Source organism: Amblyomma mixtum, chromosome 5 (genome assembly GCF_055824585.1).
Source record: "Amblyomma mixtum isolate Tamu chromosome 5, ASM5582458v1, whole genome shotgun sequence".
Classification (NCBI taxonomy): Eukaryota; Metazoa; Arthropoda; class Arachnida; order Ixodida; family Ixodidae; genus Amblyomma; species Amblyomma mixtum.
The window spans coordinates 132447954-132464935 of record NC_143016.1 but is presented as its reverse complement, the minus strand read 5'-3'; the positions used below and the strand labels follow the sequence as shown (position 1 = coordinate 132464935).

Below are 16982 nucleotides of genomic sequence, written 5' to 3'. Positions count from 1 at the left end.
AAGAATAAATACCTGGCTTAGCATTCTAACAGTTTGCTTCTTCCCGCAAAACAAGGCTAAGGGGCACAGGAGTGCTCCCGGCCATATGCCCAATATTTATAGAGATATAACCTCGGAGACGTAGCTGTGGTCTTCCTTTCGTAATAATATACCCGCTGCGTTTGGCCAAACCCAGCGATCCAATGCTGCTCAGCTGAAGTTCACGCATTTACTGCTAGGCTACGGCGGGCATATACTTACAAAGGCGGAGTGAAAGAATGCTAGTGAACTGATATTTAGATAATTACAACAGATATCGCAGGCAGTAATTCATGCAATATTTTTGTTTGTTTGATGTGCGAAAAGGTGAGAAAGTGAAAACGTACAGTTAAATGCTTTCTAACTGCGTCTGGCGTTTTATACCGACGTTATCATTACAAAAGCTCTAATCACAAGAGCTCAGTCTGTTATAAAACAACCTGTCTCACCTATGTTTTTCCATTTTGCAGACGCAGACGTTCAATCATTCCAGAAGACGGGCAGAGCTTTAGAAACTCTTGGAGGACTTCTGCGAGGAAAGGACATCACACTCGACAGTCCTGACCAACTGGCGGACGTCATCAGCGCTCTCAAGCTGTTGCGCGGCTCCGAGAAACTGCTTGGGAAAGACACGTCCGAGTACTTCATTAAGAAGATCAGGAGGGTGGTAGAAAATGTTGCTAAGGCGGTCGTGATCAACAAAGCTGTAGGCGCAGTTGCTGGAACAATCGGATAGATCTGAGATAAAAAAAAGCTCGTTGTTTTTGCTGGGAGTACGCTAATATACTGTCCCAGTTGAAATAAAGCTTCATCTCCTATATGGAGACATACTATTTTCCTGTGTTTGGCTATTTAGGCGCACGCCTCAGCAGCTGGCTGCCTTCCACCCATGCTGACCATATGCGCGTAGTGAATGTGCGTCATTCTTCATGGGCAGGAAAAGTTGCGCCCACAGTTAGAGTACACAAGCGACATCAAAAGTTTAACATCCAGCCGTTAAGTAGCGACACTGCCGTTAGTTCAAGTAGCGAAGAAATTTAATATTTTTTTAGTGCTCATGGCGCTCGGCTGCTGACCCGAAAAACGCGGGATCAGTCCCGGCCGCTGCGCGCGAATTTAGATGGAGGCGAAATTCTAGAGGCCCGCGTGCTGTGCCTTATCAGTGCGCGTTAAAGAACCCTAGGGGGTCGAAATTTTCGGAGCCCTTCACTACGGCTTCCCTCATAGCCTGAGTCACTTTGGGACGTAAATCATACTGGTGTCAACGACGCAAATTATAAATTGAGCATTACTGTCCACGCTGATGATGTCACTAATTTAAAAGTAAATAGCACTGACCTGCGGGTGTTCTCTTTGGGGCACGCCACTCGACATGATCCATAGTGCTTACTTATGGTTCCTAATTAGAACGTCCTGCTTTTTGTACGACAGGTACGACTTAATTAAGAGTTCTCTCTTGCATTTTATTCCGTAGCGTTCATTTTTTTATTCCTTTTAATCTCAAAGAGCTACTGCTGTCGGTCGGTTTTTTCGGAATTTGTATTGATAGCCCGTAATTACGTTATACTTGTGTAAGAATATCTTGAATTGCTTACGAACCATTTCTAGAGCACTTTTCAGAAGATGGGCATTGGTTCGAGAATAATCCGATATACAGAACTTGAAAGTTGCATTAAACCACAAGATCTTCAGCAGTCAGGTCTACTTTCTCGCACCTCATTTCGGAAGTGGGCGCGAAGCGTCTGCCGTAAGCCGCCCTGAATAACCGCTTACCGGTGTATAAAGTACCATATGAAACCCGTTCCAGACTGCGCTCCTGCGCTGATCTGCCCCGGCCCGTGAGGGATGCGAAGAAGAGGTCGAGGTGCATGCACTCTCGGTGCTGCCGTTGGCAGTGCCCAGCACCTGATCCCCCTTTCCTTGAACTTTTGCAGTGCGCTGTTTGCCGTCAGTTGCCTCGGCCACCCGGCCCTAGTCGGAGGGCGATTTTGCTGTGTAGACTCGCTTCAAGAAGTCAGAAACGCTCCCGTTCGTATAGGCAGACTATTTACTGTTTTTATTTATTAGGCTTGTTCGTCCTCTTGGCAATGACGCAATAATCATAAGTGATGCTTTTAATGCTTACGCCGCCGGGCCTAGAGGCCAACATTTCTCACTCAAACAGCTTTAAAACACAGGATGAAAACAGTAAAGAAATACGCGTTTGCTGTGAAACGTCGTTTATATTTGAATTACAAAAATGGACGCAGCCTTAAAAAAGGCGCTACGCGTACTGAAAGCACCTGAACAAAAAAAAACGCAAAAAGCGACAAGACCAAGTGACCAGCTGTCACTGAAAACAATCTCTCTTTATAAAGGCAACAGACTACATGCTAGGAAAGAGCAATGCTTTCATTTCCGCACTCCTGCGAATGAAAAGAGCCCGGAAATATTTACCGTGTGGTTATTTTATATTTTATTTTGATTTTCTTCTTTACATAGAAAAAGAACACTGTTGTCGCAGGGAGGATGACCAGTCAGGCGCAGAGTTCTTCAGGCTTCCTACTGTAGGGAACAGGGACAAAATGACCAGATGCAGCATTGTTTAGTCAATGAGACAAGATGTTTATTTACTTTTTAAAGCTGAGTTAGTATCCTAACCAATAGCACCGGCGACAGCACCAACGACCTTGTTGACCACGACGACCTTAGCTACGTTCTCAACTGCCCTCCTGATCTTCTTCCAGAAGTATTCGGAGGTAGGGTCGTCTTGGCCGCCTGCTGAGCCGCTCAGCAGCTGAAGAGCTCCGACGACATTGGCTAGCGTTTCTTCCGTGTCAGCCGACAGCTCCTTTCCTTGCAGGACTTTTCCCAACACTTCGAAAGCAGCACCGGTTTTCCGCAGGGACTCATCTGCTGCTATGAGAAAGATTACATGTCACTACTTGTTGGTTTCAGAGGAACACAGAAGCACAGTCTCAGCGCCTGCTAAGCGAATTGGGTGAAGTTCTTTCCAACGGCTGAGCGCTTGGATTATTGTTTACAAGTGACCTAAATTATTAGGCGAAAATGTCATCAATAAAAAATTATTTAATCGAAGTATCACCGCAGAAAATAAGGTAAAAAGAATAACGCTTAGGACGAATACTATTCGGTCAATAAGCTCTCAAAAATAACAGAACTGCAAGCAGCCGCCTGCTGCAATTCAACCATAATTGAATAGATTAGTAGAACATATTGTTATTGGTTATTGGGGTTTTAACGTCCCAAAGCAACTCAGGCTATAAGGGACGCCGTAGTGAAGGGCTCCTGAGATTTCGACCACCTGGGGTTCTTTAACGTGCACTGACATCGCACAGTACACGGGCCGCTAGAATTTCGCCTCCATCGAAATTGCTCTGCCGCGGCCGGGGATCAAACCCGCATCTTTCGGGTCAGCAGCCAAGCGCCGTAACCACTGAGCCACCGCGGTGGGGAGAACGTATTGCGTACGTGTGTTTTGAATCTTGAAGCACTGGAAATCTCTCGGACAAAGAGTAAATGACATTAGGCTTCCTCTGGAAAAAAAATTTTCATTAAAGCTTCTTGCTCTGTAAGTTCGCGAAGCGCTCAGTATTAATGTTGAGACTCAAAAAAGACTTCGTGTGGAAAAGCTGGAAGTTTTAAATATTACACCAGTTTTTACTTACTGTCTTCTGTCACAGAAGTCTTCTTGCTAATTTCTTCTGGTTTTCTGAATAAAAAAAAACAGTGGTTAACAGGTATATTCTCTGTCAGAGAAAAATAAAAAGTTTAAATACTTTCATTTCGGAGAAATGTCTCAGTACTAAAAAATTCAAATTGGAAAAAAAAAATATTTACAGGCTGAAAGACAAAATGTTACTCACAGACTTGCAGCCACTGTATCCATGTGATCGGAAATGAAATGTAAAAAAGCAGTAATGATCAGTATGCACTCTCTAGATTCAACGCAAGACGAAGCACTCCCGAGATGAATGTACGTGTAACACACGGCAACAAAACATATGGAACATAATAACTCTCCTCATTCTTGACGCGCAGCAATAAGCATCGCAAGTTGTTGGCAGAATATATACGAGACCAAAAGCCTTTTGTTTTTCTCTGTTTTTAATCACACAAAGGATTTTTCTCCGCAAGCTCATTTTTTTTATGTATAGAATACAGCGCATTCACTCGTAGAAAAGCGAGCCTTGCACGCTTCGTGCTAAAATTTCTTAATGAAAAAAAGTATGGTCCCTAAACTTCAAGCCATTTGTATGATACTTACAGGAAACGACAGCCAGCGCCAAGAAGGAAATGACAGTGGTGACTTTCATGTTGAAATACTGTGAGCCTTCCTTGAACAAAAAAAAGAACAATTTGTTGCACCGTAACCTCCTGAGCAAGCAACTAACCGATTCTCATCTTCATTAAAAAGAAAAAAAAGTGATTTCTAAGAATATGAAGCCCTACTGAGCCTTAACAAACAACAGAAATAACCAAAATAGGTCTAGTTTTATACGATAAAAGGCACTCCGATGCGAGGCGTATTGTGTAATAGCATTCTCAGGCCAAGTTCCGCTATACTCCCTACCAAAACTCACGGCGCAAATAACTACACGACTCCGTCACTTTTCAATTTTAAATTCTATATTTGACCACAATGATGCAATCAAATATGATATGCATTAGCAATTAACTTCGAAAGAAAACTCCATATATTCGAGAGTGATAGAAAAGAAGCGTGGTGTCGACGTTGCCGTCAGCACCATGAAGACATACCTCCAAATTCAGAGTTGGATACAAGCCTGCCTGAGGAGCCAGAAAAACGAGCTTATATACCTAGATATCAGTGACGGAGTCTGCACGCGCAGTGGTTTGGCAAAACACTTCTATATCAGCTCCGGAAAACCACGAACAATGCGACTTGCGTCGAGTGTACTCAGATAAGAAGGCTTGCGTACCATGACGCGAGGACAGCATAGGTAGCAAGTTTTTTTTTCTTTTACCTTAGCAAACCACGCCATTCGTTCCATGAGTCAAGCACGTTACATAGCACAAAACCACTTTTGACAATGGTACGCTAGCATGGAATAACGAAACTAGAGGAATATATGAGTAGGTACAAGTAGGTACAAGTATATGAGTAGGTGCAAGGTCTCTGGACCAAAATTTCTGAAATCAGCTGTCTTTAGCTGTCTTAGCAACGCCTGCAGTGGGATGCACTACTAGGTCACTTCATGCCTGCAGGAGAGAAACGAGATTGATGCTTCTAACTGTCGAAGGGAAGGAACCTGGCAAAAAAGATCCGTCGCGAGCCGAATGGGAGGAAAAGTATACGTGCGTAGAGAGGCATCGGCTAACGTATCATAAAACCCGATGCTATTCTGCCAGTTCTATTTGTTTTAGTTAAATCAGAAGTGTCAGCAGGTGTTAATTCGAACAATATACTTCCATAACAAATCACACACTTTCTTTGCGTCCTTTTAAACAACGTAAGGTAATTCACTCATTTATTTCTTTTTGTCTTAGTAGATACCCTTAGTACCGGTCAAAATGAGAAATGATATGTGCGTGCGTGCGTGTGTGTGCGTGTGTGTGTGCTTGTGCGTGTGCGTGAGTGTGTGTGTGTGTGTGTGTGTGTGTGTGTGTGTGTGTGTGTGTGTGTGTGTGTGTGTGTGTGTGTGTGTGTGTGTGTGTGTGTGTGTGTGTGTGTGTGTGTGTGTGTGTGTGTGTGTGTGTGTGTGTGTGTGTGTGTGTGTGTGTGTGTGTACGGGAAGTCGTGCTCATTCTTAAATGCACCGCATGAGCGCGCCATTGCAGCTCAAGGAATAGGTGTGCATCCTATATGAAAGGCAGCTGGTGCATCCCTGGCGCCGCAGGATACTCTCGACAACTTGAGACACCATATTACACAGGAATTAGTCAGTTTATACTTTACGGGGTTTTCCAAAAATGATGCAATACCGTTCAATACAAAACACTTCCCATTTTTCGTCGTAGACGTCGCATCAACCACTTCCACCTCGAAACATCACTATGCGCGGTGCAGCCCTTTTTGCCTGACAAACGCAAGCCGTTCGTACCACTCGTAAGCCGTCACCCCACGTGCCAAGGTTTCCGCTCGGCTTTCGATACAGGCGAATCTGGCTTAAACATCACTCAACAGCATAGGTCCGAATTTGTCGCGCGAGTACTCTTTGCACAAAGCGCTTCTGGGCTCAAACAAAGTCTCTGCGCGGCTTGTTTCTTTCAATAACCAAATTCTGATCTCTTTTAGCCACTATAACGTTCTTGTTTGTGTACTTTTATCTCACGTGTACTTTCATCGACCGCTAGCGATTATGGCCCAAACTTGAGCGGCTGTATGCGCGAAAACCGAGATGACTGAATTCGAATAAATGATGCACACAGCACAATTTCATAGCGCACCAGAACTGCGTTTATGGTGTGCTTTCAATAAGTGCTACAAGAAAGTTTGAATGAATGAGTTTGTGGAAAAGCAGTGAGGAGTAACCGCCTGACTCCATCACGCCATGAAGGAATAAAGGAAGTTAGCATTGAACGAAGGAATAGGAAAAGCCTTAGTCGAAGGCCCCAAAATAATTTCGATCAAGTGGGAATATTTAACGTGCACTGGCACTTCACAGCACGTGGGTGCCTCTTCCGTTTTACCTCCGGTGAAACGCGGCCGCACGGTTGGGTTTGAACCCGGATACTCCGGCTCAGTAGCCACTCACGCTAACAGCTCAGCTACCGCGTTGGGTACATTAAATTTAGAAGATGGAATGATGAGAAATATTTTAAGTTCTGAATGTTTCTGAATAACCTGTGATTAAACTGAATTAGTTCATTCAGTTTCTGAATCAACTGAATGAATGAGTTCTGAATGAATGCGCGCTTGCGCGCCAAGACAGCCGCAAACTAGACGCCATTTGAAATTCTAGCAATCTCATACGAAGCTGCGCTTAGTGCTACTACTCGATTGTTTTTATACAAAGAACCAGGCGTTAGAGCCTTCGCTATGGCGGAGTTCAGGTAGTGCTGTAAATTTAAACCTAATAGGGGTTCAGATAACAACCCAATAGCCTCGCATAAGGACACTGGTTTACAGCTTTACTGCTTTACAGGCTCGGTTGCGGAGCAGCCTCATCAGAAGTTTTCGGCAAATAAAACTTCAAACCTAGAAGGTTTTGATAATTTATTTTTTTGTCAACAAATATAACACACTATGAAAGATGGAGCTATACTTTACACTGTAACAATTATATGCCAGAGATAAGAAAAGACGTTCTCTGAAAGCTTACATTGTCTATTCGGCAAATCTTTTTGGGAGGTTTAAGAGTTGTGCGCCTGCTCTCGATCTTCTGAATAAACGAAAGCCCGGTAACATATTATTGTCTTCACTTTTCGTTTTTCCATGGCAGTAACAGAAAGCAGAATATGAGCTCCCCAGTGGTCAAGTACTTAAGCAGCACTGTATTCTTTAATTGCAATTTAACTCATTTCTTTCTTCACCACCAGCCCTAGACCATACAGATCTTTTTAATTAGCATTTCTCTACTATAATTTTGTTTAACTCTTTCTGAAATGCTACAGTCGATTAGCTAAGAGCTTTGTCCTAACTGATGAGGGCTCAAAGCTTATCGGGACATGCAACCTATTGTGCTGCAGAGGAGTACAGCTTACAGTAGCCGTGATTCCCAGATAAAGAACGATATCACAACGAGCATGCTGCTCTATGCGGTATTTCCATCGACGCCGCTAGTGACGGGTTTTTCCCAGCTAAGTACACCATGCGCATGGTTCAAGCATCGTTATAAAAGTTGAACGTCGCGCGCTCATTCCCTCAAAGCAGCTCTTGGCCTCCGAGAAGGTGAGCTCCTCTGTTTTCACTCCTGATGTCCGTTTGATAGCTCGGATGCTTCTCATTCAAAAGGAAAAATATCGCCGCTTGCATATAAGCTGCAACGTGAGCACGCAGTTATATCTTTTTTTTTAGAGCCCCGTTATTTCATTCTTGTCCCTCTAAAAGTACTTGTAAACTTTCAGAACAAACAATTCGCAACAAAACAAATACGCAGCGCGTGTATGGAAAGTCCTTCGTGAGAGTTTTCGCGTGTGCGGGTGTTTTTAGTGCAAACGTTACCAAACTCCCACTGTAAAGATGCAAAAATTCTTCAGTAATATTAAAAGGCCTCTGATGACGACTTGGTGCATTTTTTATACATATACTGTATAATGATTATCTGGCTCTTTCAGGGTATGTTATTATTTACGACGAGAAAAAGCAAGACATTTATGGCAGATAAAATTGACATTAAAATGTTCTCGGAGCTCGGTACAGTCTCGTGATGCCCACACTTTGGATTGGTGGCCGCTGCGTTCAAGCGAGTGGAGCTGTAGTGCATCCTCGGTGATTGGGACCAAAAACAAAAACAAAAAATTGCTGCCGACGCACGCCGCTAATTTGCGAAATGAGCCCGTGATGGCAACATCTGTACTTTGTGTTTTGCTTTTTTCTAGATGGTGAAAGTTCCGTTTTAGATGAGAGTGGTCTGCAGTTAATGGAATGCAGTAGTTTACTGACAGCCAGCTTCAGTTTTCCTTCAGTGCCTATTTAAAATATCCAACTGCAGTGAGTAAGGATTGAGCGAGGCTATAGATAATAAAATTAAACAATCTAAAATTACGGAAAAAGGATAAAAGCACATGCTTAAAGGGAGTTGGAATTGAAGGATAAGAGATAAAGGGGTACAGAATTCTTCAGAGTGCCTTGATAAAAAGGATGCAGATAGACGCCGCACTTTCAATGCTGGATGCACCCTGCAACTGGGAAAGCTGCCCCGGTCTGTTTATGGCGTGAGCTGTGTGTTCTTGTCCCCGATCATCAATAGTCCACGTATGCCAGGTTTCGGAAAGCGCGGTAAAGACCGCCAAGCATACTTCTCAACTGGCAAAATCCTTGACATACCTCCTGTGTTCGTGGTCGACAATGGCAGAAAAACATTCTTCAACTTCTCGCTCATAATCTCCCTTCTTGTTTTAGCTATATGATCCTTTGAAAGCTGAAAATCCATTCGAGTCCCCCAAGCACTGAGAGACGATGTGGAGACCGCTTCACCTCAGGCTAATTGGCGAAGTTTGTTTTTACACATTTACAGCATTCGAATTGCGTCGAGTACATCGTTTGAGCTCAAACCATGTTACAGTTATAATGCAACATTCTTGACAGTACCCATCCTCATATCACAAGCGTTCACAGAAAACGCTTCGCTCAGTAGGATTTTCTTGCTTAAAGTAGTAACTAGATAAGTGCTTTTTCAATTCGCAGAGACAGCACAATGAAGACCACAGCGGCACTCTTTCTCCTGGCGCTTACAATCACGGCTTGTAGTTCGGCTGCCGTTTCAGGTGAGAAGCGCTGAACACTTGGTTCACTGCACAGCCTAAAATTTTCCTTAGTCCGGACAGGGCACAGCTCTGACGGCGGTTACATACACTCATAAATGCCACAAGTTGGTGTTACGCACCCTCGGGCCACGATTTTATAGCGGGTTCATTTGCCCTTCCATCTTTACATGAAATGCCAGCCAACGTTTTAAACGATGTGCGCTTGGCATGCACACAAGCAATCTGAAACTGAACACCTAAGTGCCTACCGATGCCGGCCGACCGCACATGCATGGTTGAATGTAAAGGTGGAACACCCTGTCAAGCTTAACCCTTTATTGCGCCAAAAGCAAAGGCGTCAAAGAAAAAATGTAGGCTATACAACCCACAGTAATGTGCTAAATAAATCACTGCTTCGCTCCACTAATATTCGACTAATCGGTGTCTTGCACATTAGCAATAATTAGGATTTCGTCCATTTTATGTATATTGTTCTATTTCTTTCTAACGCGAAATCAAAGGGCCCGAGCCAACTCGAGGGCCCTGAGGCATCAAGAAATTATTTGTTCAATTCACGCCTAGTTAATTTTGTCGCAGCAGGGGTCAGAAAATAGGACGACGAATTTCTCGACGCTATCTTGGAGTTGCACATTCATGCTCCCTGTTTCTTTCATACAGCACCCTCATAACAACGCCAAACTTTTTAACCGGAATGTGCTGGCTACACAAAATATGTTGACAATAGGCTTTTGGCGCAAGCTCCACGTGTACGCAGCATGAAATCGGTACGTCGCGAATTCGCGACACACAGCAGTAAAGGGTTAAAACAGGCCGTGCACCCACTCTGATGAAAACTGCCAATTTTCGATGTGCAGAAATTAGTTTAATATGGAAACAAGCGCTGAAGTGCGTGTGATACCGCTCCCTTTTTCCGAAGCAGCGAGCAACTAGACTCAAGGCGGAGAGTCTCCTGACATCAAAAAAAATATATATCCTACACATTCATGTTCGGAAATTGCTGACAAGCTATCATACGTTGGCTTCTGTTTCCGAGCAGCGCTGCACTAATGTTACCGCTAGATGTGAAAACTTTGCAGCCTATAAGGTAGTCAGCATTAATACTAAGTGATCGGATCGATGCGCATCTCTTATAGCACGAATCGCATTTATGGCGATGTTTGCAGCATGCAGGAACTTCGTTGTTAGCCTCACTTTGTTTCTTCTAAGTGCAGCTGCCTCGTCTGTACACTGTCGCATTTACTGAAATTATCAGCTCTCTTGAACATATTGGCATATGCCTTGCCTACAATGTACATCAGCAACAAACTTCAGAAAGCAGCGTTAGCAAAAGATTCTTCAGCTTGAAACGCTCTTGATGCAAATAAAGGAAGAATGCAGCCGTTCGGCTCATTTGTCCCTGTTAGGTGATGAGCAATAGATGTTCACATCAACAGCTGTGCCAAGCCAGCACCCACATATAGGGCTCAACCGTGGGGGCTAAGGAAACTCAAGGAATGGAAAGAAAGAGTACAAGTACTGTTAGCAGACAGGCACCTTAGTTGATAAGTAAATAGACGGCAGTTATTTATCGTCAAGCTGAAAGCAAGAAGAAATGCACGTATACAGAACATGTCAAGCGGTGATCGGAAAATCTGTGCTGGCGTCGTCGCTAGTGTAACAGTGCAAATTCCACGGTGATGTTAATGAAAGCACAGGGGGCAACAGAGTCAGGTGAGCAATTGCTTTCGCGAACAGCGTAGTCACATCCTAAGTAGAATAGCGTAAATTGCAGTCTAATATGAGAGATGTTTGTCCCGAATTGAAACAAGCTTGGTTTCCCGATGATGATGCCTGCTTGAACTCGGGTAACGTGTTTAATTACGTTTTCAATAGGGAGAACCGAATTGCTCCAAAAGCATTGAGAGAACAAAACTGAACGGCATCGCAAAACTTTGAACTTGGGGTCTTTGCTTTTGTTCATACTTTCATTCTTGCTTTCATCGACTAGAAATGAATTGTGTGCCAGAGCATTGGTAGTTAGGCGTGTTTGTATGTGTTCACCATGGAAACGCAATGCAAAGGAACGAGAGGTAAAGAAGGCTATGCTGTTTGAGCGCTACCAGCGAGGGTATTTTTTTGACAGCTGTAGCTTGCATACATTTCTTCCTTTAAGAACAACAGGGCACTACAAAAAGGGCGGTGAATCTTTTAGTACTTTTTGAAATTACCAAAATTCTTTTAGGAACCAATTTTCTCTCCCAGAAAGCGGGATCGAATCCTGAATACACACTTGGCTCCTGATTATAGAGTAGCATCGACCTCAGTGATCTTGAGTGCTCGATTAATGAACAGGGGAAAGTGAGCTTTACTCGCTTCCTAGTGGCTATTCATGTTTCTTCAAATGCGTTTTACATCAACCCGTCTGTGTGAAGTACTGCCGAGAGCAATATAATGTAACAGAGGTCTGCTTGCAGGTGGATAATTTCAATTTTTAACGTTTGATAGAATATTTTCTACACGCACGTGCGATTTTTTCATTTTATCCCGTTTCTTGAACCAGGGCGTCGTCTACACAGCTGACTTCGTGTAACAACCTTTTCAATTAACCATCACGATCATCATCACCATCAGCCTGACTACACCCACTGCAGGGCAAAGGCCTCTCCCATGTCTCTCTAAATAACCCTGTCCTTCGCCAGTTGCGGCCACCGTATTCCCGCAAATTTCATAATCTCATCCGCCCACCTAGCTTTCTGCCGCCCCCTGCTACACTTGCCTTCTCTTGGAATCCACTCCGTCACCCTTAATGACCAGCGGTTATCTTGCTTTCGCATTACATGCCCTGCCCAAGCCCACTTCTTCCTCTTGATTACAACTAGGGTGACATTAACTCGCGTTTGTTTCCTCACCCACTCCGCCCGCTTGGATCTCTTAACGTTACACCTATCATTTTTCGTTCCACAGCTCGCTGCTTTCTCCTGTGTCGCCTTCTACGGTTCCGAAGTAATCTCGCTCTTCACGTCAATGAATAAATTCGTGACTTAGCACGCTAACAGTTTGCTGCGTCTCACAAAACTAAGCTAAAACACAATCGTCATGTCACCAAAATGATTATAGGAGTGCTCGCGGTCATAAGCCCAATCTTCATAGAGATAACCTCGGAAACGCAGCTCTGGCCTTCCTTCTTTATTTTTATGCCCGCTCCGTTTGACCAATGACAGGGATCAAATGCTGCTCACCTGAAGTTTATGCATTTGCTGCTAGGCTACGGCGGGCATATCCTACAGAGGCGAAGTGGAAGAGTACCAGTGAACTGATATTTAGGTGGTTACAGCCCCTATTGCTGGCAGTAATTCGTGAAATATTTTTCATTGCTTGATATGCGAGATGAGAAAGTAAAAACCTGCAGTGAAATGCTTTCACCTGAGTATGGCTTCTTATGCAGACGTTATCATTACAAAAGCTCTAATTACAAGAGCTGAATATGTTATAAAACAGCCTGTTTCGCTTTTTTTTTTTCTTTTTGCAGACACAGAAGATCAATCACTGAAGAAGACGGGTAGAGCTTTAGAGACTCTTGGAGGACTTCTGCAAGGAAAGGATATCACACTCGACACTCCTGACCAACTGGGGGACGTCATCAGCGCTCTCGAACTGTTGCGCGGCTCGGAGAAACTGCTTGAGAAAGACACGTCCGAGTACTTCATTAAGAAGATCAGGAGGGTAGTAGAAAATGTTGCTAAGGCGGTCGTGGTCAACAAAGCTGTAGGCGCCGTTGCTGGTACGATCGGTTAGATCTGAAATAAAAAAATAGCTCACTGTTTTGGCTGGGAGTACGCTAATGTATTTTCTAAGCTGAAATAAAGCTTGATCTCAAATATGGTGCCATATTATTTTCCTGTGCTTGGCTAGATAGGCGCATGCCTCAGCAGCTGGTGACATTCCACCCAGACTAGCCATATGCTTGTGGTGAATGTGTGGCATTCTTCAAGCGCAGGAAAAGTTGCGCATACAATTTGAGTACAGACTTGGGTTCAATACCGGCTGCTCCACTCGAATTTCGATGGAGGTGGAATTCTAGAGGCCCGTGTACTGTGCGATGTCAGTGGACGCTAAAGAACGCCAGGTGGTCGAAACTTCCGGAGCTCTTCACTACGGCGCCTCTCAAGCCTGAGTCGCTCCGGTCGTTAAAATCCCCATTAACCATAAACCTTCTCTGGCCAAGCTCGATGGAGTGTCGCTGGAGATTTTTGTTTTTTTTAGATCTGGGAACAAAAGGTTTACTCGAAAACACTGATAAAAAAATGCATGGTCCTTGATGGTCAATAATTACACAAGTGATCTAATACTTTTTGTTTCAGAATATCCTCACCATAAATCAAAATATTGATTACGGCTATCATCATCCAAGATACTTTAATTGCGCCCAACAGAAGTAGTGATTCGCTTGTACGTTGTCGTGAAGTATTTTTGTTTTTTACAAGCGTCTGTCACGTAGGCTTCCATTTCTCAGATTACGTGTAAAGCTGCAGTTCACCAGAAATATCGCGCAAATCAGAGCGGAATACAGTCGTGAATCTTCGGAGCTCAACAAGGAAGGAGCACCGCTGACTTCTGTAATCCGGATAACAGCAGTCGTGGTATTGGCGGATTGAAAACCGCAGTTTTTTCAGTAATAATGAGAGGGGGAGACGCTTGCGCCGTCATTGGGGAAGGACATCTTCGCGCCCCTGTTCAACGATAGTTGAAGCCTGATTTGTCACGCCAAATAAATAAATTTGTCACAGGTTTGCAAATGTATTAGGAAATCGAAGAATAAGGGAGTAATTGCTCATTGACGTCTACCCGAGCGTAGCCATACGGCTACAAAGTAAAGCTGTAGCCCTATGGCTGCGCTCGGGTGGACGTCAATGAGCAATTACTCCCTTATTACAAATCTACTCCACCTTGGGGGATTCCCCTAAACATTTGGTCAAAATCGAAGAACGTGCGAGAAAATTTGATCTTCACAGCAGCTACTCTTGTAATATTCACGAGCTTCCACTTCTCACCACAGAAATTCTATTGGCAACAGCGGCCTCTGTAGAATGATATAATGGCCTGTAGTCACGGCAAAACTGTTATAGCGACCGCACAAACCGCATCAGAGTTTTCGTTTATTTAGGATTGCAGGAAATTTCTGATACGCCTTCGTACTGCGCCCGCGTCGTTATCGACTGTAGGCATTTCTACTAGGGAGTCAATATTCTACTGAATAAAACTGTTTCTCATGCAATACAGAAGGCGTACCACAAGAGCGAGTGATGCCATACAAAGCTGACAAGCTCCTATAAAAACCGTGATAGATATCAGCCAGAAAGGAGCGAAAAAAGTGACGACGAGGTGCTTAAGAAGATTGGACAATTATTTCCAGTACAAAACTTCCGGATCCCAGATATCTTATAGCACCTTAAGTACATTTAAAGCAGTTTTTAGTGCTTTAAAAAATGTAGGGAATGGCACCGCCGAAATAGTGTAGAGATGTACTCTTGAGCTTTGTGTCGCCATGGGTAGATGGAGTGAAGCAACCGGATTGGGGCTCAGTAAGATATATTACTTGAGCATGTTTTCACATGTGCGCAATTTTCGATAAGCGCAGAGAAGAAATATCTTCTTAATTTTGTTTCTTCAAATAGAGTGTTTTTGTTGTATGTCTTCTTGGAAGTTTGTAAAACCACAAGCGCCCCTTTGTCAAAAACAGCTACTTTTTCCAGGTTGGTTTCTGTTGCAGTGCCTCATACGAATGTGCTATGATCAGGGTAAAATACCAGCCTTACCCTTTGCGGTAGACTACTTCTGGACAGAAAAAGAAAATAGCGCTGCAAAAAGACGTACACAAGAGAGACTGACACAGGACTTGCGCTAACTTCATCTGATTTTATTTAATGCAAAGCCAGCAAATATATAGAAAATTCCAAGGCATGCGCAATAGAAACACCGGTGAAGTTAGCGCAAGTCCTGTGTCAGTCTCTCTTGTGTACGTGTTTTTGCAGCGCTATTTTCCTTTTTTGTCTCAAATAATGCACCATCTAGCCCAAATTGACGTTCTTTTAATACTTCTGGACCACGACATAAAATCTGTAGCTTTTGAAATCAGCACTGCTGTATAGTTTATAAGGTAGTCCCTTTGAATATCTTTAGAAAATATTACACTAATTGACTTTAAGCACTCTACCAGTTCACTTTCATGCGTTGTAAATTGCGCTATCATGATTACTACGCTTGCATGAAAAAGGGTTGCTCTCGATTTTGCAGAATTCATTGACAGAAGAATATTGCTAGGCCGTACTTCATTTTTATTTTTCAGGATGTTGTCCGCATATTTTATTAATTTGCTACTGGCATTGTCAGATGCAAACAATCCGGTGTAATCTGCGTAAATTATATAATGAGTATTACTGTCAACGCTGACGATGTCACTGATATAAAAGTTTATAGCACTGGCTTGAGGCTCTTCCTTTCATGTACGCCACTCGAAACGGTTCATAGTGTCTACTTATAGTTACTTAATAGAGCGTATTGCTTCCTGTACGACAGGTACGACTTAATTAGGACTATTGTTTTGCCACTTATTCCTTAGCGTTCAAGCTCTGAAAACAAGGTAAATGATCAGTGCAATTGAGTGCTTTACTCTAGTCTCAAAAAATGGCTTGGTTTGTTGGGGTTTAACGTCTCGAAGCAACTCAGGCTGTGAGGGAAGCCGTAGTGAGGGGCTCCGGAAATTTCCTCCACCTGGGGTTCTTTAACGTGCACTGACTTCGCACAGTACACGGGCCTCTAGAATTTCGCCTTCATCGAAATTCAGCCTCCGCGGCCGGGATCCACCCCGCGTCTTTCGGGTCAGCAGCCGAGCGCCGTAACCACTGAGCCACAGCGGCGGGGTAGTCTCAAAAAATCTCAGGGAAGGTTGTTTTATGTATACCTTTTGGCCTAAAGGAACTGCTTCTCTAGGTTGGGTTTTCAGGGATTCGTATTGGTAGCGCGTAATAATGGTATGTTTGTTTAAAAGCTCTCAAACTGCTTAAGAACCACTTCTCCAACGCTTTTGAAAAGATGGGCAATATAGCAATTCGGGTTGAAAGACTGCAATGATTACAGACTAATACGACATACAGAACTTTTGAATTTCAATAGATCATGGTCATCAATCAGGTTCACTTTTTTGCACCATATATCAGAACTGGGCGCTTAGCGTGCGCCGGAATAATTGTGTACCGCTAAATCAGGTTCCTGATGGCACCTCTTCCAAACTGCGCTCCTGCACTGCACCGCCTCGGCCGGCGAGGGCTCGAGAGAAGCGGTCGAGCTGCATGCACTCTCGGTGCTGTCGTTGGCAGTGCCCAGCACCTCGTCCACCATTCTTTGAACTTTTGCAGGACGCTATTTACCGTCGGTGGTTTCGGCCGCCCGGCCGGATGGGCGGGCAAGTTAGCTGTGCGCACAAGGCTCCAAAAAGTGTGAAACCTCCGGTTCATATAGGTAGACTATTTACTGTTTTTATGAATTAGGCTTGTTCGTCCTTTTGGCAAGGACCCATTAGTCATACGTAATGC

The 16982-nt window shown here is 43.8% G+C and overlaps 2 protein-coding genes across 2 annotated transcripts; one reads left to right on the top strand and one right to left on the bottom strand.

The window, feature by feature from the left end:
• Window positions 1–2598: 2598 nt before the first annotated feature.
• On the bottom strand, window positions 2599–4802 carry LOC149343744 (uncharacterized). Its single transcript, XM_089542452.1, has 5 exons — window positions 4780–4802; window positions 4286–4351; window positions 3885–3897; window positions 3687–3730; window positions 2599–2916 (listed from the first exon to the last, which is right to left on the bottom strand). The coding sequence occupies exons 2-5, from the start codon at window positions 4332–4334 to the stop codon at window positions 2654–2656; spliced, it is 369 nt and encodes a 122-aa protein (XP_089398578.1). The 5' UTR covers window positions 4335–4351; window positions 4780–4802; the 3' UTR covers window positions 2599–2653.
• A 3046-nt stretch (window positions 4803–7848) lies between these two features.
• Window positions 7849–13268, top strand: LOC149343743 (uncharacterized). The gene is made up of 3 exons (XM_089546043.1): window positions 7849–7873; window positions 9332–9411; window positions 12920–13268. Exons 2-3 carry the CDS (start codon window positions 9342–9344, stop codon window positions 13183–13185), a joined length of 336 nt encoding a protein of 111 aa, XP_089402169.1. The 5' UTR covers window positions 7849–7873; window positions 9332–9341; the 3' UTR covers window positions 13186–13268.
• The last annotated feature ends 3714 nt before the right edge of the window (window positions 13269–16982 follow it).